The 24,608-nt window shown below is 37.3% G+C and overlaps 1 protein-coding gene across 7 annotated transcripts in view; it reads right to left on the bottom strand.

Annotated features, from left to right (window-relative positions):
- IKZF2 (IKAROS family zinc finger 2) overlaps positions 1-17,524 on the bottom strand; it is a 176,810-nt gene extending 159,286 nt beyond the window's left edge. Inside the window, exons 1-4 of one of the 7 annotated variants that reach the window (XM_055396998.2) lie at positions 17,222-17,524; positions 15,273-15,376; positions 13,724-13,772; positions 12,823-12,927 (exon numbers count right to left, since the gene is read on the bottom strand). In XM_055396998.2, coding sequence (XP_055252973.1) covers positions 12,823-12,927; positions 13,724-13,757 — 139 coding nt within the window. In that variant the 5' untranslated portion in view covers positions 13,758-13,772; positions 15,273-15,376; positions 17,222-17,524. Of the gene's footprint in view, positions 1-12,595; positions 12,790-12,822; positions 12,928-13,723; positions 13,773-15,272; positions 15,377-16,535; positions 16,748-17,221 lie in introns of those variants that run through there. The other 6 variants (XM_055396996.2, XM_055396995.2, XM_055396997.2 and 3 more) reach the window with 6 other exon arrangements.
- Positions 17,525-24,608: the final 7,084 nt, after the last annotated feature.

Here is a 24,608-nt window from a genome sequence, read left to right as displayed (position 1 = left end):
TGCAAAGAGCAACACTCAACAGAATTTTAAATTGATGAACATGAAAAGAGACTAAGGGTCTTTTAAAAAAGTAAACTTGATTGCTGAAACTCCAATACTTTGGCCACCTCATGTGAAGAGTTGACTCACTGGAAAAGACGCTGATGCTGGGAAGGATTGGGGGCGGGAGGAGAAGGGGACGACAGAGAATGAGATGGCTGGATGGCATCACCGACTCTGTGGACATGAGTTTGAGTGAACTCCGGGAGTTGGTGATGGATAGGGAGGCCTGGCGTGCTGTGATTCATGGGGTCGCAAAGTCGGACACAACTGAGCAACTGAACTGAACTGAACTGAAACTTGATTGTAATATACAAGGTAGAAGGGAAAACCTAAGGATAAGTTTTAACTTACTCTATTCAACTTTCTACTGGCATCATAATGCTACATATCTACATGTATTTCTACTGACATTGTAATGCTACATGTTCTGGCAATTGCCAGAAGTACAATTAAAGGTACATTATTTACTTTATAGTATCTCATGCTTTGAATGAATATCACCCAAAAAATTTCAGAGCATGAAATTTTGTTTGGAAATTCCACTGTATCAGAGCCATTAAGAAAATACACTCAGACTAAATCTAAAATAATATCCAGTAAGTCTGTGACAGCATTTGCAATACCCCAACTTTTGTATTTGTCATCATGTAAAAGATCTTTTATAAAAGATCCAAATAATACAGAACTATTTAGAATAATAAAACACCCTATTTGCTGTCACATAACCCAAAGTGAACACTATCAATAGTCTGATCTTTCCTTCCTTCTTTCCTTCCTTATTCTTTGTTTTTACACACACATAAGCTTTTAGAACATAAATGGCACTCTCTTGCACATATAGTTGTACAAAAGCAAAGTTTAGTTAACTATAGTTTCTCTGATTTGCTTTAAAAAAAAAAAAGATCTTTAAATTCATTACCAGTTATTGTACTCAAACTGTGAGAATAAAACTACTCAAATTCATAAAAAAAAATTTTATGTAAATAGCCTTATGGTAAGCACAATTTACATAAAGATAATTTATATTACATTATGTTTTCTTGGGGAGGAGGAGGTGTGCCTTTTTTGTTTGCTTTTGTTTCAAAAAAGCTAAATCCAAAAATTGTCATTAGGTCATTAATTTGTCATAGTTCAGACAGATGGCAGTGTGTAATTCATATTTCGGAGGTTTAAAAGCAGCAGACTCACAGAAAATATCTCGTATTTCTTTTTCTAGTTCTCAATTATGTTCAAAAAAAATCTATCACCACTTTAAAACATTTTGCAAACATTCAGCAACATAATATATTCAAAGCTACATTAGAATCAGTGTTTTTAAGTATTTATAATTTCAAGCAGTACCTAGAAATGATTAGATACTACCTGCTTATTAACAATACCTAAAAAAATTCTTAAATGCCCAAATTCTAAGCTCTAAGTGATATTTGGATGATGTAGACAATCATTTCTAGCAAAAATAAGTGAACCTACTTCAATCAGGAATTAAACATAAACCTTCAACCCTAAAAGGTATATAAATGTTTTTTCACCAACAAAAATGGTAACAAATGTATTGAAAACAAGCAATCTACATCAGACCATCTAAATAGCCAAGATATTGACATAAGTTTGATTAAAAGACTTAAAAGACATGTCTTAGAAATATATTTTCATATGTAAATATTACTTGTTAAAATGTTTGTTTTGAACAACAAAATGAAACAAGTCTCTTCATGAAAACGACCATTACGGGGAATATTTTATATAGTCACAAAAAACAATAATAAAAATTCCTCTTTAGAATTCACCCAAAAATTCAACAGAAACAGCAGTTTCCCAGTACTTCAAAATATGGCCAAGCCCTGCATACTGATGTCTCAGTAAGTGGTAGGTAAAGTTGACACCGTCAGGTATAAGGAGAGCTACAGCTTCCATGATAATAAGAGAGCAATGACAAAAATGTCAAAGGTGCAGACACCCAGAATGTTAATTTATTAGAACGTGACTTTACACTGATTAATTATATGCCCCTCAAAATATCTGGAGAGCATAAGAAAAGTTAATTGAAGCATTCCATTTTGTACATGCAGTTTTAAATAAGTGATAGAGAACTGATTCTAAAATTATAAGAACGTGGCTTGAAATCTATAAACTCTAAATATGCCATATAAAGATATTAGTAATGAAGACGATGAAGATGACTATAAAATATTCATGGAAACATTTACACTAACTTGGATTCTACTGAATATGAACAGTATGGAATCAGAAAACTTAAAAGATGTTTAGAATCTTGAAGATCATCAGTCTGGATCTGATCTGAAGATTACAAAATCATTTTGAGACTGAGACATGGTATAAATACATATCCTAACAAAGAAAATAACAAGATGGAATTTTAGAATTATTTCAACATCTAAGAAATCAACTTTCCAAATTTCCTCAAACAGATCAGAAACACATTATTTAAATACACATATGCAATATGCTACTCACAAGTAGTTCCTAAATTCAACAAAAAATTACTGGATTCCTACAATGACCCACTATGATACGGTATACTGGGAATAAAGAATATTAGGTAAGACAAAAGGATCACTTAGATTTTTCCGTAACATCTTAAGGAAAAAGCCTAATGAACTTTTTGGCCAATCCACAGATAAGAAACTGCCATTTTCTGAAGAGATTCACATCTGGAAAATCTCTAATTAACTTCTTTATAATCAATGTACAGCCCCAAAATAAAGCTGTGTGCTTTGAAAAAATATTCTTAAATTTACACTCAGTAATTAAGACAGGCTTCCCTATTAACTAACCTAAAATACTATAATTTTCTATAAAATCTCATTTGCTGTGGTTGAACTACTTCCAAGATTTCATGAAACTAGTGTGACGTTTATTTCTCCTGATCTATAAACTAGTAGCCCTCCAAGACCCCAGCTAATATAGATGTCTTTCTCAGGTAAGTATTCCTAGCTTCATCTAAAAGTGAAAGTGAAGTCATTCAGTCGTGTCTGACTCTTTGTGACCCCATGGACTGTAGCCTACCAGGCTCCTCTGCCCATGGAATTTTCTAGGCAAGAATACTGGAGTGGGTTGCCATTTCCTTCTCCAGGAGATCTTCCCAACCCAGGGTTTGAATCTGGGTCTCCCACATTATAGGCAGATGCTTTACTGTCTGAGCCACCAGGGAAGTCGTATCTTCATCTAAAGCAGATATTAAAACCTCTTAAATGGCTGACCACATCACGCATCAACATTTCTGTGAATGGAGTTTGAATTTATGGTAATAGTAGTTGGGATATCCTTTATAGTATTATAAGATTGCTTTCATAGAGTTAGGCTATAAAATCAACATTTAACAAGCCTAAGCAGAAATGTAAAATGTACACTAAAGAAAACGAATGGGTCCTAGGCTAGCAAGAATTGGTTATAACCTTTTTACATGTATAAGTCAAAAACTGAATCTGGAGGATTTAGCCAAGGAAGTCAAGAAAAAAAAAAAAAGACTCAAAAGTATTTTTGCTCAGCCTATATCTAGGGAAACTAAATTTATGTCCATTTAGGGAAGAAGGAACTACACAGAAGACTTCAACCATAATGATCCAAATGGCAATGCTATCTCTACTGTGAGGCTGAACGTATTAGACTCTCTTAGTCTGATGCCATTAAACACTTGAATGATATAACTGACTCCCTGTGTTTGGATTCCTTGCTAACCAAATGACTTTTGTTGCTTTACCTATATAAGTCAGTTCACAAGAAAAAAATGATTTGGTCAAGCCAACTGGAGTGATCAAGATCCTACAATAGCTGGAGGTTTATTTTTAATGAAAACACAGACATAAATTGGCATTCCAATTTTAAACATCAACTTTGTAAACTTGTTTAATGTGAGTCAACCATGAGATACAGAATTACTCTATGTGTGCCACTAATCAAGTTTTGGAAGTTACAAGGCTGAGAACCAAATATTAGATTATAAAAAAATTTCTTGAGGAAATGGTTTCCAGTGGGAATATATTTTAGAAGCTTGCTGTAATTTCACCTTTGTTTCATTGTGCATCTTCAGGTTTATATACTTTTGAAGAATTCTCAGGCATAAAAGGTGAGAAGCAGTTTATCGACAATCAATATAAATCATGGTGAGCACATCACACTTATTTGGTTCTAAATGCAAGAGGATCATTAGTATCACAAATAAAATATGAATTCATTTGGACCTTGAAAGATAACATCCTCCCCTAAAAAGATCCCTAACTTATTTTTGACGCCCGAGCATCAGCAGTGCATTACACAAAAAAGCATTAATAAAAGTTTGTTGGATCAACAATTGAAAGACAATAATGTCTCTATAGTGAGTTCTGAATCTCTACATAAAGGAAATCTAGATGAAGTTCTTTTCATCATTAACATTCACTTGAATTTTCATGATGTCTTGGGTAATTAGAGCTTACATTTCTAAGACGGAGTTCTATAATATATATTTTGAGGAAACAGATTAAGATGTATTCTATACCACACATTTCCCCCTACATTCTTTTACTCCAAGAAGCACAATATCATAAACTTTAAAACAACCTGGATGTTCATTGGAAGGAGTGATGCTAAAGCTGAAACTGCAATACTTTGGCCACCTCATGCGACGAGCTGACTCACTGGAAAAGACTCTGATGCTGGGAAAGGTTGGGTGCGGGAGGAGAAGGGGACGACCAAGAATGAGATGGCTGGATGGCATCACCGACTCTGCGGACATGAGTTTGAGTGTACTCCGGGAGTTGGTGATGGACAGGGAGGCCTGGCGTGCTGTGATTCATGGGGTCGCGGAGAGTCGGACACGACTGAACTGAACTGAACTGATACCAAATAATTTTCAAATGATATATATCATGTTGCATATTTATCACAAAGTTTTCAAAAAGGCTTTGCTTAAAATCATGATATTCTTTAGCTAGTAACATAGCAGAACTGGCTAGTACTTTTTAACAAATCTTTCTTCATGTTTTAAACTATATATTTACAGATGAGAAAGAGGTTACAGAATAAAAACAAACCATTACGGTAGAGGACTTAGAGTATATGGTGTACATTAGCCTTATGATTTTTTAAAAATATGTAACCATCAAAGTTATGATATTATATATACCACAAAATTTGAAGCTGAAAAGCTAGCATGTTTTGCTTAAAAATCAAGAGTCAGTCACAACAACTAACCCAACTTCTGCGTGCGTGTGTGCTCCATCACTCAGTCGTGTCCAATTTTTTGCAACCCCAAGAACTGCAGCCCACCAGGCTCCTTTGCCCATGGAATTTTCCAGACAACAATACTGGGGTGGGTTTCCATTTTCCTCCTCCAGGGGATCTTCCCAACCCAGGGATTAAACCCATGTTTCCTGCATTGGCAGGTGGATTCTTTACCACTGAACCACTTGGGAAGCCCTTAGTCCAACTTCAGACACTAGCATAAAAGGACTCCATTAAGCAAAAAGAGTTCATTAAAACCTATGCTCATGTGTTTCAATACAGAATTTCTATTTTAGGGGGGCAGTTGGGAAAATATGGTCAATGATGAAATGTTGAGAATTACTTAGGAAAGAATTTTTTTTTAAGAAATACTAAACTATTGTTAAGGTAATACAGGAGGAAAAGTAACAAACTCACAAGCTACATATTAGATTTCACTAATTAGGAAAATTCACACAGTCTAATCTATCCTCCTGCCTGATTACTAGCCTCTCCCAAATTCCACAGGTGCTTCAAACACTCTGTATACAGAATTAAACTAAACTAAATCTTATCCTGGAAACCTGCTTCACTGTTTCCTATCTTCCCTGATGGAACCTACTCCATCTATCCAATAATCTAGAGATCATCATCATGAAATTTCTCCTCTCCTTAACCCTTCTATCCAAGTGCTGTCCACTTTAAGCTATTATTTCCCCAATCCTTCCCTTCCTTATTACATGCACTACCACTAGCTCTCATGACTTTTCATTTATCACTACAGAAGCCTGTTAGAGAAGTCCCTGCCTCTGGACTGGTTCCCATCTAAAATATTTTTACCCCTATTATAGCTGGTATGATCCATGTCAATAAGAAGACTGAAGTCATCAGCTTTGTTTAAACCTTGTGCTCCCCTAAAAATGAAATTCAAGTTTTCTCTTATATAAGATACTCCATTATCTTGCCCTGATGAATTCTCCAGAGTCATCTCAGGCCTCAGATTCCAAGATTCCAACTTCACACTCCACAGATACCAATCTGCTTTATTTCCCAGAACATAATCATGTTATTTCTCAGTTCCCATTGTGGGTTCATTGGTGAACAAGCCTTCTGCTTCTCTCCTAAATCCTATTCATTTAGTAAATCTCAGCTTAAAGAGCCTCTCCCTCCAAGAAGTCTTCCCAAACCAGTACCACTCCTTGCTCTCCATAATAATAAGAACACTGAGCTTATCACAGAATACTGCCTTGTTTAGATGTCTTTTTAAATTAGAATACGAGCTCCAGGAGGACAAGAATAGTGTACCATTCACCTCTGAATCTACCCTACAGTGTATGACACATAAAAGACTGCCTACAAATATTTGCCGAATTAATCAGTTAGAACAATATAGCAACGTGTCAAATGCCTGTAAGTGATAATTATATTTTTAGTTGACCTCAAATTTAAAACACCTAAACTATTACCCTCAAAATGCACAGTTAACAACAATCAGGCCTACAGCTTGATCAGGTATCATCAAATGAGAATTTATGGTTCTACCACAATCAACAAATGAGCTGAAATTTTAGATACAGATTTTCAAAGGAAAAAAACTAATTCTAGATATGGCTGTTGCTGCTGCTAAGTCACTTCAGTTGTGTCCAACTCTGTGCGACCCCATAGACGGAAGCCCACCAGGCTCCCCCATCCCTGGGATTCTCCAGACAAGAACACTGGAGTGGGTTGCCATTTCCTTCTCCAATGCATGAAAGTGAAAAGTGAAAGTGAAGTCGCTCAGTCATGTCCAACTCTTAGTGACCACATGGATTGCAGCCTACCAGGCTCCTCCATCCATGGAGGCAAGAGTACTGGAGTGGGGTGCCATTGCCTTCTCCGCTAGATATGGCTAGGTTACTCTATTAAGAGGACGTTTTCTACTCTTAATAACTGGTGTCTTTATAGTAACAATGCTGAGCAATGATGTTCTTGACATGTAATCAAAAACATGAAACTGCTCAGGAACACTGAAGCCCAATAAAAAAAAAATTCTGCCATACAGACGAATTCTACTTCTTTCTAACCCAAATCGTCACAGATCCTGTAAATAACAAAGGGTTTTTTCCCTTCCACTTTTACCCTAAATTATTAGAAATGCCTATTTCTATTCCATGGACCTCTGGAATAAAATGGAAACAGCAAAAAATCCATTTCAAACAAACGTGGGTTTGAAAAAAAAACTTTCTTATGAATCATGGACTGGTGCAAAAGTAATGTGCCTGCTCTGAGTGTTAGAGCAGTGATTATTTATTAGATGTTAACATGCGCCAGGAAGTGTGCTAAGTATTTTGTATATATTGCCTCATTTAAACCTCGTTAACAGTCGCAAACAGTTGGACACGACAGAGCGACTGAACAGTCCACCGCTGTAAGGATTGTTTATCCCCATGCTACAGATAAGGAAACTGGAGCTCAGAGATGTGAAGTAAGATGACTGAGATCACACAGCAAATCAGTGGTGAAGTATGAATTCTAACAAGGCCATGTATAACTCCAAAGCCCATATTTTTAACCACCTGCAATCTATTATTTCTAAGCCTCAGTTTTGGTATCGTAAAGCGGAGTATCCTCACAAAGCTATTGTGGAGACTAAGTGAAATAAGAGGGACGCACTTGGTATACAGCACTAGGCATCCTATGTATACTCAATAAACTATACTCCCCTTCTCCTTCTCACTCCAGTGCGATTAAGCATTTATAATAAAGAGAAATAGTTCCTAAATACTCTTGATCTATTTCAACAGAGATTCCTGAGCCTGATTAATTCATAAAAGGAAACTACTACCAGATCACTAAGTATAAAATATACTTATATCTGTTCATATAAACAGATATAAAGGAAAAAGGCAAAGAAAAACAACATGGTCTACCTCATTTTAGGATTGTCACATGGCTACTGATCTTTTAGAACATTATAAAATCAAAATATATTGATATTCAAAGTGAGGAGAGAAGAGCATGGGACCCACAGATCTGAATTCCTGACAGCTTGAAGGAAGAGTCCCAAAAGAACCTAATCAATCATGTTACACTGTTTTCAGTGTATTTTCATTGAAGACAAATTTAGACAAAGATAGAGGCAATAAAAACAACACTTCTACAGTGAGCTATTTTGTTTCTCCAAGACAGACATTTATTCTTATTTCAAAGCAGACTTAAAAGATGGGGAGGAGGCAGAATGAGGAGTAAAGAAAAAAAAAAAAAATACAGCAATTTTGCTGTTAATTCCCTGCTCATACATACTTCCTTTAGTTTCTTTTTTTTTTTTTCTTCTTTTGGTACATGGCCATGACACTGCTGATAGCTATAAAGAAATTAAGTCAAACTTTTAAAAAAATTTTCCTAACAAGTAAAAACTAAATGTTAAGGTATGTTGCGTATATATACAAAACTAAGTACTACAATTGAAAAACAGAATGAGCTTTTACATCAATTCCACCTGGTGTTATATTAGGGTGTGTCCTGTGGAAATCCAACCAAGGGTGACTGCCAAGCTAAGCTACAGAAGACAACTCAGAAAGCTGGTGAGTCTCAAGATACAAGCCATATTTTTAAAAGTGCAATAGAGCATCTCCTTAACAAGATTATCTGTTATCACTCCACCCTCATAATAACCCTATTCTACTCCTGTAATACTGTTTTTGACACTAAAACATGGGTCAGTTTTGGACTTGGTGGGCACCCTGAGATAATGACATTTTACAGATATCAGTGATCTAACTAATCCACAAGGTAGTATCAGTGTCCCAATCCTGACAACTTCATCCTTTTCGTAAGGAACCTCAGAAGACAACCGGTTTCTTCAAGCCTCCATTTCCACACAGGAAAAACAGAAACCATAATATACTTACACTTCACAAGGTTCTAAAAATGGAAACCAGCTAAGGAAAAAAAATAAATAAATGTGAAGCACTCCGAAAAGAATAAACTAGATTCGCTGACCTGATTATTGGTCAGAGTCTTGTAAAACTAGAATTACTACTTCTTCCAATTCCACACATGCCACTTGGCCATCAAACTGACTGATAAATGGCATTGACTGCAAAGTGGATCCATGTAAAAGTTTTAAAGTAATAGGAAAAAAATTTGTGTCACAACGCACTTTCACACCATTAGCTATCTCCAAAGAAAATTTATTTACTGGCATTATAAAAGTAGACAATGATAAGGAAAATAGGATTAATTACAATTTTTTGAACCTTGAAACCCTTTCAAAATACTCAGCAGCAGTTACAGAATACTCTGAAAACAATACGGAAACAAGAATACAAGAACTGGAAATGAGCTAACCCAGAGACAGAAGGAATCACAAAATAAAGTCTCATCCGATGGGCCGAAATACAATATGGATTATTTTTATATTGTTCTGTCTGAGTTGTCTGTCTCAGATTCTTAACTTCCAGATTCTATTTTTAAAATCACTTAACACTGTGTATTTCCAGTAGCCATCAAGGCACAGACTGTCATCCCTGACACAGGAGATTGTCAGCAGACTCAATATGTACACTAATGATCTCAGGCAACAATGCCCATCTTCTTATCAAAGAGATCGTCATTCTAGAAGAAAAAGTCTAAATTTCTCTAAGAAAATTCACTCAAAAACATAGGAAGTAGTCATTACAGAATGTTAAGTTCAGGAATACCTCTCACATCTTTTTAAGATTATCTTACATGCTAAATTTTAAAACCAAAGACTGTCAGGCATTGTACATTTTTAGTTCTCTCCCAAGTCACCGATGCTCTCTTCTAGCACTGTCAAATAATGATAGCTGCTGTCATTACTTTTTACACAATAGCTGGCAGCAAGTTGCACAGGTACCCTTCATCTTAGAATAGTCGTCAAATAACCCAAACAAATGACTATGACCTCAGAATACAACTGACTACTTTCCTACAGTGAAAATAAGTGGGTTCTCACATGGCAGTGTTACTTTACTGCTAGGACGTTAGTTATCTCATAAAAATCAAAGATTCTATTTCTCTTGTTTTTTAAACTGTTTTAAAATAACTTTTCACCTCTTACACATATATTCCTGTCCCCGCCTTACTGCTATGGAGCCTATCTTATTCTATCTATACAGGTTTTCACATTTACTTTCAGCTCTAATACTTTCAATCAAAATTGCAATTCTGCTTCTGGAAGTCACAGCCCTTTAGGAAGACTATTTGAAGATATTAAAGAAATGCAGAAAATAAATAAGATCTTTTCATAGAATAAAGTCAGCAACACATACAAAGAGATTTAGGTAAACTACTGATCTCGGCCACAAGTGATTTGCCAAGTCGCAAATGTACAAATCATTATTCCAAGTCATAGAAAAACATCTGAGTGACCAACTACAGGTTTCTTATTCTAATTAACAGACAAGAGTCCCTCTCTAGTGCTATTTGCTTTGGCAATCTAAAATGCTGATATTCTCCTAGATCTAAAAGAGAGGAAAAATGGGTATCTTCTCCATCTAACACCTAAGTGGGTAACCTAGATACTGTAAATAGAGGCTATGTAAAGGATGCAACAGACAGCTCTGAAGTGAGAGCCAAAATATTTAACCTGCAACTCTTTGGAAAAGAACATGAAAACACATGCAGCTTAGCCAAAAACTCTACTAAGATGGAATTGCCACAGGCTAGTAAGTTTAAAAAAAGAAGAAACAAAACAAAACCTCTTTACCAAACATAATTTTACTGTTGTTGGGTGAGAAAAACTCAAATGTCAAAAGCACAGTTCTTATTTGTCCAAATTGATCGTGTCTACAACTCTGCAATGTTTATTCAAAATAAATGAGTGAACTGCCTTATAGAAAGGATCACTTCAAAACCAAAATCAAATTCGCAAATAAAGGATCTAATTAACAAGCATTTCCCTGTTGATATTCTAGTGGTGGCTCAGGGATAACAAAGTCTGATTACCTATTATTACCTACCCCTTATCCTCAACGTTTCTAAAGACAATATTAAGCTAATATTAAGCTAACAGAAACTGCATATCAATCTATCTTTATGCTTTAGGAAATTAAATGAAAATTATCTGAAAAATAAAAATCTATTCTGCCAAGGACCTAGTCACATTAAATGTTAAAATGTAAAAATTATTCTCCCTATATTGCAACAGTATGTAACTTTTATCAAATTAACAGTCAACTAGCAAAAAAATTAATTAATGCTACAAGATCCATTACAAGAGATTAGCACTATAATTTAATATATATTCTCTTACTATTAATTTCTCTTCCTATGTGATAAAGGAATTTCAGTGACTGCTTCTAGAATGAAATCTTCCTAGGAAGTGATTCCCATTAATAAAAACAAAGAAAACTTTTTAAAAAAGTAAAGCAAGTTCATACAGCTCAAACTTTCAAGTCAATAGCTAGAGACACTTAAAGATAACAAACTGCAAAATGTATTTACCAGTACTCTATATACCGTTGCTTATAATTCAGAAGACTTAACTACCTATGAAGCTAGTAACTTTACAACAAACTCAAGGTTTGAAAGCTATGAGGGAAGTTGAAAGAAAAATTTGTTCTCTCAGGATAATCAGAATTAATATATTAAGAATATGCTCAGAATTCATATGATTCAGTTTTCTTATTATTAAATCTTCTTTAAAAAGAAAAGAAAATGCCTTTCCTTCACATGTCACCCAAATAGAAAGCTTTTAAATTAAACTGCATTTAGATGGAAGTCAGATGTCCTTTCTACATAAGAATATAACACATATCAGAAGTAAAAGGAAAACAGAAGATTTCAAATTAAGTAGGAGTAATAAAGCATTTGCACTTGACAACTTATGAAACATCATAATTAAGAGAAAACAAACCAAATCCTTAATAAAGTATTTATCTTCTGTCACTGACAAGCATGCAAGTTGCTTTTTTATTACACAAAAACAATGTTTGCTATATCTTGATATAAAGAATGACTCTATCAAAAATAGTAGCCAAAACTATTCCAGCAAGTTCAAAACATCCTTCCAAATTTTCTCAGTTCTTTTCTGACAGCCTAAAACAAAATGCTTTCACTTTGTCAGAGAAATAGATGTAAATGAGTTCTACAAATTTTCAGTCACATATTACTTCTAATGCTTTGGAGGAGAAACTCACGTTTTCTTTAAAAAGCAACTAACACTACGATTCTACCACTAACATATTAGCTTTGTGCCAAGGCAATAGAAGAGAATTTTTTCCTTTTCTTTTTTTTTTTTTTTACTGTGAAGTAATGTTTCCGTATTTTTTTCACTCACCAACAAAAAATAAATCGTCATAAACCTGGCAAAACAAAAGAATAACCAGCAAAGCCTAACATTTCTTACCTGATACAGGTAAGCACCAGCTCCCAAATGCCACCTTGGGATAGTTCAGACTAGTAAGGAGGCTCATGTTTTATGATACCAAAATGAGCAGGAATAAATCTGTGTTGTTCTTTCTTTAGCAAAATCTATAGCAGCAGCTACACCCTGTGAGTGGACCCTACAGACCTAACAAATTCAAGTCTATCACTAGAGAAATAGGAAAAAAAAATCATAAAATGAAGACTTACTGCTTGTCATGTGACTTGGTGAGGCATGCTGTCCATTGGGTGTGCTTGAGGTGAGGTCAATTGCCATATTGGAGTGCTCCCTTTCAGGTGAAAGCTCATTGTCACCTGTTTTCACAAAATAAAATCTTTTGGTCTCTATTCACTGTCACCTAAAATCTAATTACCAACTTTGTAATCATATATGCAAAAGCATGCATAGTCTTGAAATTTTAATGAAATACATTTTTCCCTCAAAAAACTATAAGGAAAAATTATTTAGAAATATATAATAAATGAATGAAATGATGAAAAGCCACAACCAGCACACAATAAAACATTTACAAAATTTCATTACCACATTCATCTTAATTGTAAAATAAGGACAAATGGAGTAGTTAATTTCTAAAGTATCTTCTACTTGAAAAAAATTTTCCTTTAACATTTAACTTGATCGTTAAGCACACAGTATTTTTAATGAGTATTTCTAAAAGGTTGGCCAGAGAGTTGGAAGTTTGAGAGTTTGCTAAAAAAAAAAGTCAACGTAAGTGAGCTAATTCTCTTTCACATTGTGTGTCTGAAAAATTAGGTTACAGAGTACTAAATATTTAGTGCATGCCATATTAGTAGACATATATGTAACCCAACCTAGTCTAAACTTAAGTGAAAAAAATCAAGTAGGAAAGTTTTGATCTGCTAAACTATTACTGACTTAAATAATATCCTTAATATGGCAAGTATGTATCTATAGTTCCTTCTTATTTCACTTTCCTGTTATTTTCTCAAACTCATTTACAAGGTGAAACTGTAAACAGATAGTAAGAGTATTCAATTCTTGATAAAAATTTCCAGTTCAGAAGTTAAAATACAGGTAACAAACATGCTTTTTTTTACCAATAACAGATGAATGAAAACGAATACTTACACGTTATATAGCCATCAATAGCCTCTGTTTCCATAGTCAACGTGCAGTGCTGCAATGCAAAAGATTATACCCTTAACACAAGGATTCCTTTCAGTCTCTGCCATTAAATGCTTAACTTATTTGAAGCTCCAAGCAGTTAGCCCACGTTGCTGCGGCTGCAACCTGTGCCCAAGAAACATACTATGGTGTACTGCATGTGCTCATTTGCAAGTCACTGAACTCTTTCTGCAAATGATCTGATTCCTGCTGGAGATAGGATAGGAAAGATAAGTGTGCTGTGAGATGGGCTGTATCAAGAAAGTAATGACTCTTTTCATCAGAATTTACTCAGTTTAGAGGGAAAAAAAAGAGGAAGGGGATACACCTCAAATGTGCCCGCTTTAACTGGGACTGAAGTATTTTACCATTCACTACTTCCTACAATCAAGCTGCAGTCTGAGGACTTTCCGAGTATACAGATAGCTCTATTCACAATTGTTGCAAGTTGGTTCATCATGTTCTAAAAGGGAGGGGGGAGGACAAACAAACAGAGGAAAAACAAAACAAAACAACTTCGTGCCCAAGTACCTCTGGAAGGTTTCTGCAGCAGTTACCCAACTGCCCGGCTTGTATTGACATTTTAGCCAGCCCCAAGTTCTGTGTGAGCACCTGTTCAATATAACCTTAATTTACTGCCAGACCATAGTTGGCTACTAATACCGAGCCTACTTAATATATTCCAATTGGAAAAAATTCATACACTTTTTGCTGTGGGGAAGGGGATCACTTTTGTAAAGTTTGGGGAATTATTTTCATGCACCAATGACACAAAACAAGAACTTAATTCTCAGAAACAAAAATAAATTGCATGAGATGACACCCCCTAGCTTTGATTCCACATAATGAAAAGATCGATAAGCTAACTGTATTCTTTGAAGAAAAAAGTTTAAAGAATTGACATGTCCTGAGATGATTTTTACTTATTTTTTTTTCCTTTGGCCCTGGTCCTTTTTGCCTTTAGTTTCAAAACTCTCACTGCACCAGCAGCTAAATTATTCACAATGAGCCATTTCTGTATTGATCGCCAAGTATATTTAGCCCTGGCTCCTGGAATTTCTCCATTACTTACTGGAAAACAGGCAGCTTCACTTCTTGTCTCCAAAACCACTTCCCTTCTCCCTCCCCTCTCCTTCTTCACCACTACCCTCCCTACCAACCCCCCCACCCCCCAAAAAAAACTTTTCTTCTTTATGGAATAATCAGATCAAATTCCCAACTCAGTCACTACACAGCACTTAAATTTCAACCTGCTGTACTGTTACCAAATTCTTGCAAATTATGATTACATAAGGCTTTAAAGAAAGGCATCCATAAAGTTTAAAAGGGGAGCAGTTTCTTCGGATATTTTACAAATGAGTTTATCTCTTTAAAAATGTACACATTTAACACACACATATTAAGAAAGAAACGTCAGGGAGAAGCGAAAGAAGTCTGCCCCATCAATGAAAAGATTATTAACCCTCAGAGAAGGAAAGAAAGAAAAGGAGAAAGAGAAACGAAATGTACATACAAAAGAAATTGTCCTTTGATTAAAAAAGATTCATCACCATTTCCAGCTCTGTCGGGAGATCTCAGCTTCTTCTAACCCCTCAAAGAGGAGGTGACAATGTCGAGCTGAAGATAAACGGAGAGAGAAAGAAAGAAGTTTTTTGTGTTTCCCCCTTCTCTCTTTCCCTCCCTTGCCCCTTCCAAGCCAAGCCCCCTGCAGAGTTCAAGGCGAGGAGGAAGGAAAAGCACTTTACAGGTGGGTCATTCCGAGCCCAAATCCAGCAAACAGATCGGCTGATAAACAAAACCAAGAAATGAGAGAGAAGGAACACCCCCCTTCTCCTCCACCACCACCTCCTCCTCCTTCACCCCTCCCCCTCGTCCCTTTGGGATGGTCTAGTAGGAAAAGTCACTCAGGAATGGCACCACGTACTTTCAGGAAAGAGGAAAAAAAAGAGAGAGAGAGGTCAGTCAGTGCTACAGCAATGCGATTAACAAGAAGAGAAAAAACTTGATCCACCGGTTCCTTAAGAATCGACCAAAAGCTAAGACAAGAAAACTGAAAGAAGAGGGGGGGTGGTGGATAGGGGAGGGACAGTCAGGGGGAACCCAGCAAAGAACCTAGGCCAACTTCACAGGACTGCTTTTCGCCCTTGGCAAAATAGTAATAATAAATTAAATCTTAAGTCCATCTCTTTCGCCCACACCAGAACCTGTCAAAGTGATTTAACTGCTGCCTTTTTACTGTCATACCAGCTTGTTGTTGTTGTTTAATTCCAACAGGATTTGGATATTCCCTTATAGCTGGGATAGAAACACAGCTGCAATTTATTCCAGGCTACCCCACCTTTCTTGGAATTCCAGTTAAAACAAAGCAAAACAAGTCCAAATCCATGACAGCTATAGAGATGAGAACTGATTAATCGATTAACATCCCAGAAACAGATCACAAGCAGGGGACGATAAATTAAGGCAGAAGACATCATCTTCAACCCGATTCCCTGAGCGTCCTGTACAGAAATCATTATCCTAATCATAACCACAATGCATCCCTCCCAGAGAAAAAATATCTGTAGTATCTATATCTTATTATTACTGGTTAACAGCAACAAGTCATTTGATCACATCACGGTGCAAAACGAGATGCTATATAATTACACTTAACTTTGAAAACACTCCCCCCACCTTGCAAATCAGATACACATATTTATATATAATCTATGAATCAGAAGACAAATAAAACAAGAGCTGTTCTTCACCACGTAAAAGCCAAGCGGAGATTTACCTCAGCAGTGCATGCAGTAAAATAATCCCATCACCCTTTTGTTTGTGTTTACTGTTAGTGTGTCCTCTCTCTTTCTTTCTTCCCTGTGCCTAACGTGTGTTTGTGCACTGCAGTTGGTGGTGGAAACTAAGGCAGTGGATCTGTAGCTAAGGGTAATCCTGTTTTTACTTCCTCCATCTTCAGCGAGAAGCAGGGTTAGCCCGGGACAGATGGTCAAACCCCGAGAAACCGATCCGCCGGAGCCAGAGCACATCTCCCCCGCCGGCCGGGCTCGCGCAGACGCCCGCGGGCGGAGGGCGGGCTGGCGGCGGGCGGCGGGGCCCTGGGCGCGGGCGGACGTGCGCGCGCGCGCGTGTGTGTGGGGCCCGGGAGCTTGTGCCTGTGTGTGCGTGTGTGTGTGTGCGCGCGGGCTGGCGAGGCGCGTGTGCGCGTCTCTGCGCGCTGGGCCGCTCGGCGCGCTCGGCAATCGATTACAGGACAAGTGCTGCCCCGGCGGCTCCGCGACGCGCGCCCTCCCTCGCGCCCACCCGCGCGCCGGGCCGCGTCGCCCCTGGCCGGGCGCCCCCGGACGGCGGACCCCGCCCCCCAAGCCGGGGCGGGGAGTGCTGGGGACCAGGTAACGCGCTTCCGAGAGTGCCCCGGCAGCCTCCCCCATCCACTCCCCCCCGAATCGTAATAAATCTCACGTTTTCTGCCGGCTCGAAAGGAAGAATTGCAGCGACCAGGGGAGGTTCATTTCGGCCTCGTGAAGTTTTCTTTCAAACTGGGATTTGTGGTGAGGCCGGGCGAAGGGCGCGGGACCGAGATCCAGGCGCGCGACGCGGAGCTCCGGGCTCGGCGTCCTGGCCGGAGTCTGGGTGTGCGCGTGGACCCACCCACTCAGCTTCGCAATAAACTGTGCGGTGCGATTTCAGACACCGGCGCCCGACCGACCCGGACTCGGAGCGGGAGAGAGGGGTCCTGGGGAATGGATTGAGCAGGAAAGTCAGGTCTGAGATGCAGCTCAACTCTTACTATTTTGAAAGTGCTTTACAGTGCAAGTTTAAAATTAGAGTGTCTGCTTGCTTTTTCTCCCCCGGGCATGTGGCACATCCACCACAGTCAAAGGAATGAACGGGTGAGGGGCTAAAAAGTTGTTAGAAGTAAAGTCTTGTCTCTCAGTGTCATCAGTTAGCTATAGCGCAGCTTTTGTATTTGGGAAGAACTTCTGTGAATCGTCATGAGAAGAAAAAAAAAAAACACGTTCTTTCTACAAACGGTCGCATGTAGCATCTTTCTTGACCACAGTTGCAAAAACAGGGAATAGAGACTTATATAATTAAAGGGAAAAGGAAAATGAAAGGAGCTGAAAATACTGAACTGTGTAGTCTGGATGGCTTAAGTTTGAAAACACGTGAAATTTTCAGCACTGCCAAACAGCATTTCTGAGAAACCATATCACAGATTGTGTAGAAAATCAATGCTGAAAGAGTAGGGGCAGGCGCTGTACTCCTACTCCTTTGAAGAATCCCAGAAATAGTTGCTGAGGTTTTTTTCTCTGCTGAGGGAAGAGAAATGATACACTGAAAATAAAATCGTCAACTGTATCTTAAGCATCACTCTGTATATCTGGGAAATTTTGGATAATGTCTTTAGATTCGGAGACTACGAAGGAATTCTTTTCATATTGATACACACTAAATCATGGACATCCTGTAACTTGTGTAAACTTTAATATTTTTAATGAATTACTTTTTTAAAGTTTACTTCATTTGTTGGATTTATTAAACAGCTGTACCAAGAAGCTTGTTTTTTAAATCATGGAAAATGGTGGTTGGTGCTGTGCTGCAAACAAGATTAAACAGTTTTCATTGGCGAGCAAATCGTTTGGGATCAGGCTAACAACTTTTAAGACGATTTTAAGAACAGCTGTGAGTTATGTGATGGTAAAGCAGGGTTTTTTTGTTTTCTTTTTAACATGTCAATTATCTAAATAAAAGTGATTTTCCTAAAGTTATATTTGGGAAAGACCATAGAACTCCACAAATCATTCTAAGCATCCAAATAGATAGCAAAAATTTTAATCTTAAATTATCATACAAGATTGAAATGTTCATAATATATAAAATTCTCAATATATAAAGGGTAACATAACTTCTCTAGACTAAGCCGAAGTGTTGAAAGTTGTGGAGGTCCTTAGAAAAGATGAATTAAAACATATTCAGAATTAAGATGAAGTGTCTGGATAGTTTAAGCAGTTTAATTCTGTAGTAGAAATGGATTCGTTGTGAAGTTCTGAGGAATCATCTTCAAGTTCCCCAAAGCCACCACAGCTGATACAGTCTTTGCCCCTTGCTCATTAGAGCTTAATTTAGCTCCCTTGAAAGCCTATCCTTCTCCTGAGTTACTTTCATTGGCTCCCTAATCACCAGAGGCACACTCTCTCCCTCTAGTGGCTAAGTATTCAGACACTTGACATTTGATGGCCCTGTCTCCCCAAGGGTGGGGAATTTGGGCAGGAGGCAGTGATTCCCAAATTTTAAAATGGCAAAGATCTCATGGTCACTTGTGAGAACTAGATCATTTGGGGAAACTTCTCTCTTCTTAACATCTGATGTTCCTTTCTCATTTGCAGATCATGGTATATCAAACTCATGCCAAAGAAGTCAAGATTATGTTTACATACTAAGACTAGGGTTCCATTTCATCCTTTGCAGTCAAATAATCCTGGCTCTGAAACTCAACAGTTCCACTTTTGGAAGGAAAAGAAATAAAGTCACGTCCGACTCTCTGTGACCCCATGGACTGTAGCCTGCCAGGCTCCTCCATCCATGGAATTTTCCAGGCAAGGATACTGGAATGGGTTGCCATTTCCTTCTCCAGGGGTTGAAACCTTTGTATAAACTAGAAATTCCCTTTGTTCAGTTTTTCTCAACATTGTTTGTGTAGGTCAGAGAATATATTTCCAGCCTTTGCCATAACTGCACACGATTTTAAAGTACTTTTATAGTTATAATTTGCACAAAAATGTATCCCAAGAAAGTACAGTAGCATGTTCATTGGCTACTATATCCAGTTGGATAAATGTTCACTTTGGGGGCGGGTTGAGGAGGTAGGGGGAAAACACACCCCACCCCCACCATTTTTCATATAGCTAGTTCTTTGTCCTCCCTTCTGTCCCATCCTATGAAACTCCCTCCAGACACCGATCCCTGTCTTACACTGGCATATTTCTTTCATTATACATTGTGTAAATATGTTACTCATTTGTTGAGTTTTTAAAAGGAAATCTCTGTCCCCTCCCCCCACTAGAATGTCATCTTTTTAAGGACAGAGATTATGTCTGTCCTGCTAACTGTTTTTTTCTCAGAATTAGCACAGGATTTGACGGGAGTTGGTACTCAGTAATTATCAAATGGATGAATATGGAGCTAGCTTCCATGTGTTAATCTGTTTTCAAGGGCCAAAAAGTATACAAGATCAAAGATAGACTCTAATTCCATAAATAATTTGATCAATTCTTGGCTCATAAATCATGTTACAAATAACATTAACAGATCAACTCTGTCTTATGACGCATGTGAAGAATGTGGATACCTTCAGTTCAGTTCAGTCGCTCAGTCAGTCGTGTCAGTTTTACAAGTATGAATAGTAAAATTGCTTCAAATAATTTTGTGTAAAATACACTTATGTGATCTGTTTCATAAATTATTTCATGTTAATACCTGATAGTTCATAAACCAGGCTATCAAAGAATGCAACAGATTTAATTCTATAACTACGAAGTACAGTTAGCAAAGAATATTTTTAAAAGGCAGAGTAGATTAAGGGTGGGTACATCATAAGGTATTAGTATTGTTTTCTTCAGAGAATTTATCTGTTTTAGATTTAAAAGTCCTAGTACCCTTTAAAAGAATTAGAATAAAAGTTCATTTTTGTTTATTCAAGTAATTAACTTTATGTTTTTAAGTTTGGAATTTATTTTTAGCAGAGGGCAGAAAGGGACAATTTGAGATACTGCAATACTTTTCTAATATCAAAGAAGACATTTTTGGAAACCGATTATATACTGATTTTTTTTGTTTGTTTAGTTGGTTTTATTGTGGTAGATATAGAACATAATCAACCAGAGAAGGTGCCCTAAAATTATTTGAATTCCTAAAAAAGTTAAGTTTGCCAAGCACACATAGGCACAGTGTTTTAAATCTGATTGCTTGTTTTATTTTGTCAGGTGGTGGTGTTCTCTTTGAAGTGTTGTTCTCTTTTTAAGCAGGATATGGAACAATGGTCTCACTTTCTCCTGTCGACCTAGATTGGCACTATGAAGAAGCAAGGAAGCCGTAAATGGAACCATAGTTTCAAAGCAAACATCCTAAAATATCAAATCCATTTCATAAGTAAGGTGTGTTAATATCTTCCAACTTTGCCTCCGTGACTACAGTGATGGTCTGGGGTCTGTCCTGCTGGCGTTTGAGTCCCACATGGTAGGGGTCTTCTCATTCCATCTACCTTGAACAGTAGTTTCTTTCAGCAGTTCTTAAGAGTGTCACTTTGCAGTTTGATAAGGCTCTTGTGCAAATACCCATGTCCCTAGAAAAGGTAACATTATGACTTAAATTCACAGTCCAGTAGAATATCAGATTTCTTCTAGAAAGCACATTTTGAAGTAGAGCAGTTGATAAGCTATCTCTATCCCAAATGAGAATTATAAATCGTGGGAGTTAAACTAAGACCACGGGTATAAGACAGGACAGATTTCTGGGGAAAAGAAAATGAAAGTATACATTTCTAAATATGTCATTAAAAACTTCCATAATTGCCTTAAAATGTAGATGTGGTCAGCATTTGAAGAAATGAGTGCCATCAATGCAAAAATGAAGGAACTTTGAATTTGGACAAGTACAGATAGATGATGCTTGTAAAACAATTCCAAAAGGCATGGGGAAGAAGATTCTTCTAGCAAGTCATGAAATTATCGAACAAAGAAAGTATATTGAGGTTATTGGAAACCTCCAATTAAAATATTAGTAAAAGGAAATAAAAAGATGATTCAAATTTTGAAGATATAGCTTATGAATGGAGGATAACAGTAAAAGGAGAGTACATTGTCTCATGAGCATTACTTTAGATACAGAATAATAAACACCCTCTGAGTGTAAGAGGAAAATCAAGTGATCATTTGACTTTAGAATCAGAGAGTGAACATAGGGCCAACTAGCCTTGAGATCTATAGCATCAGTAGTTGGATTCTGCTGGAGATATTCATAGTCTAAAGCAAAGTGATGGCAGGTTGCATCTCACGAGAAATATTTGGTAGTCAAACCATTGCCAATAGGCATATGATCCTGATTTTTTTAATACTGTGAAAAGCTCACAGAATTATATGCCTAGTGTTTGTGAGAAGCCTCAACTCTTTGTAAAGCAAAATTCTTTCATGGTCTAGCAAAGTTTAATCACAGGTAGAAACAATCCTGTATGTGTGTGTGCATGCTCAGTTCTGTTCAATTTTTGGTGACCCATGGAACTGGCCTGCCAGGCTCCTCTGTCCATGGAATTTTGCAGGCAAGAATACTAGACTGGGTTGCCATTTTCTCCTCCAGGGTACCTTCCCAACCCAGGGATTGAACCCAAGTCTCTCAGGTCTCCCGCATTGGGAGTTACCTGAGTTACCTGGGAAGCCCCCAAATAATCCTGTATAGATGGAAGAAAGTAGAACTCATTAGCAATAGAAAGTATAGGAAAGAATCCAAGGATTCAACCTTCCCCTTTTTATAGACAGATAGTGGCAACCCAGGGAATTAAGAGCCTTACAGGGTTATGTAAGCTTATGGGAAGCTGTTTCCTGGCTGATGACTGTGAAAGAGGGCTTGAGGTATGGAAGGAGGGAACTGAATCAAAGTCACTCTCAGGTAGTAAAGTCAAATGTCATCTAGTTTTCATGGCTTGTGGTTTAGAGAAAGGTTAGCTCAAAATAGAGGCTAGTTTGGTATTCTAAAATGTCCCAAGACATGAAATATGAAGATGAGAATAGCACCATCAGTATCTCTCCCCCAGCAGCTCTACTCAAGCTTCATAAAGGTAGAGAAAACTTGACGTCACGGTGAGGTGCTGGACACCAGGGAAAGTCCCACTTAGTAGACTATCATCAAATGTCCTGTAACCATATTCCAGAAACTGCTTCATTGGAAAACTGTTGTCTTTCAAGTGTACTATTTTTGAGAAATAAATCTTCATGTAGAATCTACAGCACTTTATTTTTTATTATATTTTTTATTCTACCTTGTTCTAGACTGATTTAAAGTAGCTTATAGGGATATATATTTATATAATTTATATAACTGTATGTGCTCAATTTATACAATTGTATGTGCTCAGTTTCTCAGTCATGTCTGACTCTTTGAAACCCCATAGACTGTAGCCTACCAGGCTCCTCTGTCCATGGAATTTTCCAGGCAAGTATACTGGAGTAGGTTGCCATTTCCTTCTTTAGGGGATATTCCCAAACCAGGGAGTGAACCCACGTCTCTTGCATTGCCTGTGTTGGCAAGTGGATTCTTTAACAATAACACCATGTGTTTACATTTATAAAATTAGTAAATTATATATAGTATTATATTTACATATATGATATTAAATTTAGAGGTGCAAGAAGAAAGTAAAACATGCGAAAACATAAAGTGAGAATAGTACTAAAGCTACATATAATTCCCATGTAAACATTTCCTTAAGTCAGGCCACAAAATGTGTAGCTTTCTAGCAGCCAACTCAAAACTAAACACAGCAAACAAGGTACTCAGGTACATTTTTGATGGCACCTGTGATAAAAACTGAGCAGTTATTCAGCAACAATACAATTATTTGGGGTTCTAATAGAATACTGTATAATGTAATTCAGTACTTTAAATTGATGACTCAACTAATCTCAACAAAATTGGGGTACCATTGGGACTAAGAAAGCCATAGGTATTGTTGTCACTATAAGCATTTATTTTATGCCAGGCATCATAAGCCCCACAGTCAGAGGGTAATACTAGCCCCGTAATTCATATGAAGAAATTGAAGCTTGGAGACATTATTATCTAGGCCAGAGCCCTACAATGTCACAGCTGGACTTAAAGATGTGTTTTAAGTTCTAGAAACCCCATGGTAATTACCAGTATGCTATTCTGTCTCCTTAATAACTAAATATATTTATTTAATCATACAAGCCGGTTGCTGTAGTTAAATCCAGCCCATTTAGTAACCCACTGTCTGATACTGAAACATTTGAAAGGAAAACTGAATGTCTACAATGTTCTTAGGTTATTAAAATGTAGTGCCAGCATGGAATTCTACCAAAACCAGTGCCTAATTGTGTGTGAAACAGAACTTATTTGGTATCTAATACTTAGCATCAGATATTCATGGGTACTTACCTTGAACTCTTCTGAACAAGCAAAGACAAGAGAACGACTGAGGATGAATTAAAGGATAACTACGGACACGACTGAGCGACTGAACTGAACTGAACTGAAGCCTCTGAAGAACTGAGTAAAGAGATATAGACAAGAACCTAATTTTAAATTCTGGATCACCAAACATATTTGCACATTTTGTTTCAAAGGGGGTCATTTCTAATTTATTGCACCAAGGAACAGAAGCATCAAATTCCTCCCTTTTGTAGACTTACTTCCTTGCAGTTCAAGGGACTCTCAAGAGTACCATTAGGCAAATTATCATACACAGAGGCCCTTAATCAAGTTTAAAACCAACATTAGCAACTTTGTGATATTTTCACTCTTCATGTCATTTTCCTATATGGCAAGGATAGACTTGGCAGTTATGTTTTTCTTTATGAATAAATGATGTTTCTGGATTTTGTACAGCCATGTGTTATGAGTTTAGGTGTTTTTAGTTAATAGTGCACCTATGAACTTGAATTTCTGCAACCCCACAAGGCCAAAGACCAGACCCTGAACAGTGAAGCTCCCTAAGGTCATACCACTGTGTACATGACTCTTGTCCTTTGGCCAGATTTCTCTTCTGACCCCTGAGAATATTATGAACTCATTCTTTGGCCTGCTTTAGAACCTCAAGGATATTTGGCTTCAACCA

The sequence above is a fragment of the Moschus berezovskii genome, chromosome 2 (genome assembly GCF_049115385.1).
Source record: "Moschus berezovskii isolate FMDL1 chromosome 2, NW_MosBer_1.0, whole genome shotgun sequence".
NCBI lineage: Eukaryota > Metazoa > Chordata > Mammalia > Artiodactyla > Moschidae > Moschus > Moschus berezovskii.
Note: the sequence above shows the minus strand (reverse complement) of the source record. Positions and strands in the feature narration are given on the sequence as shown.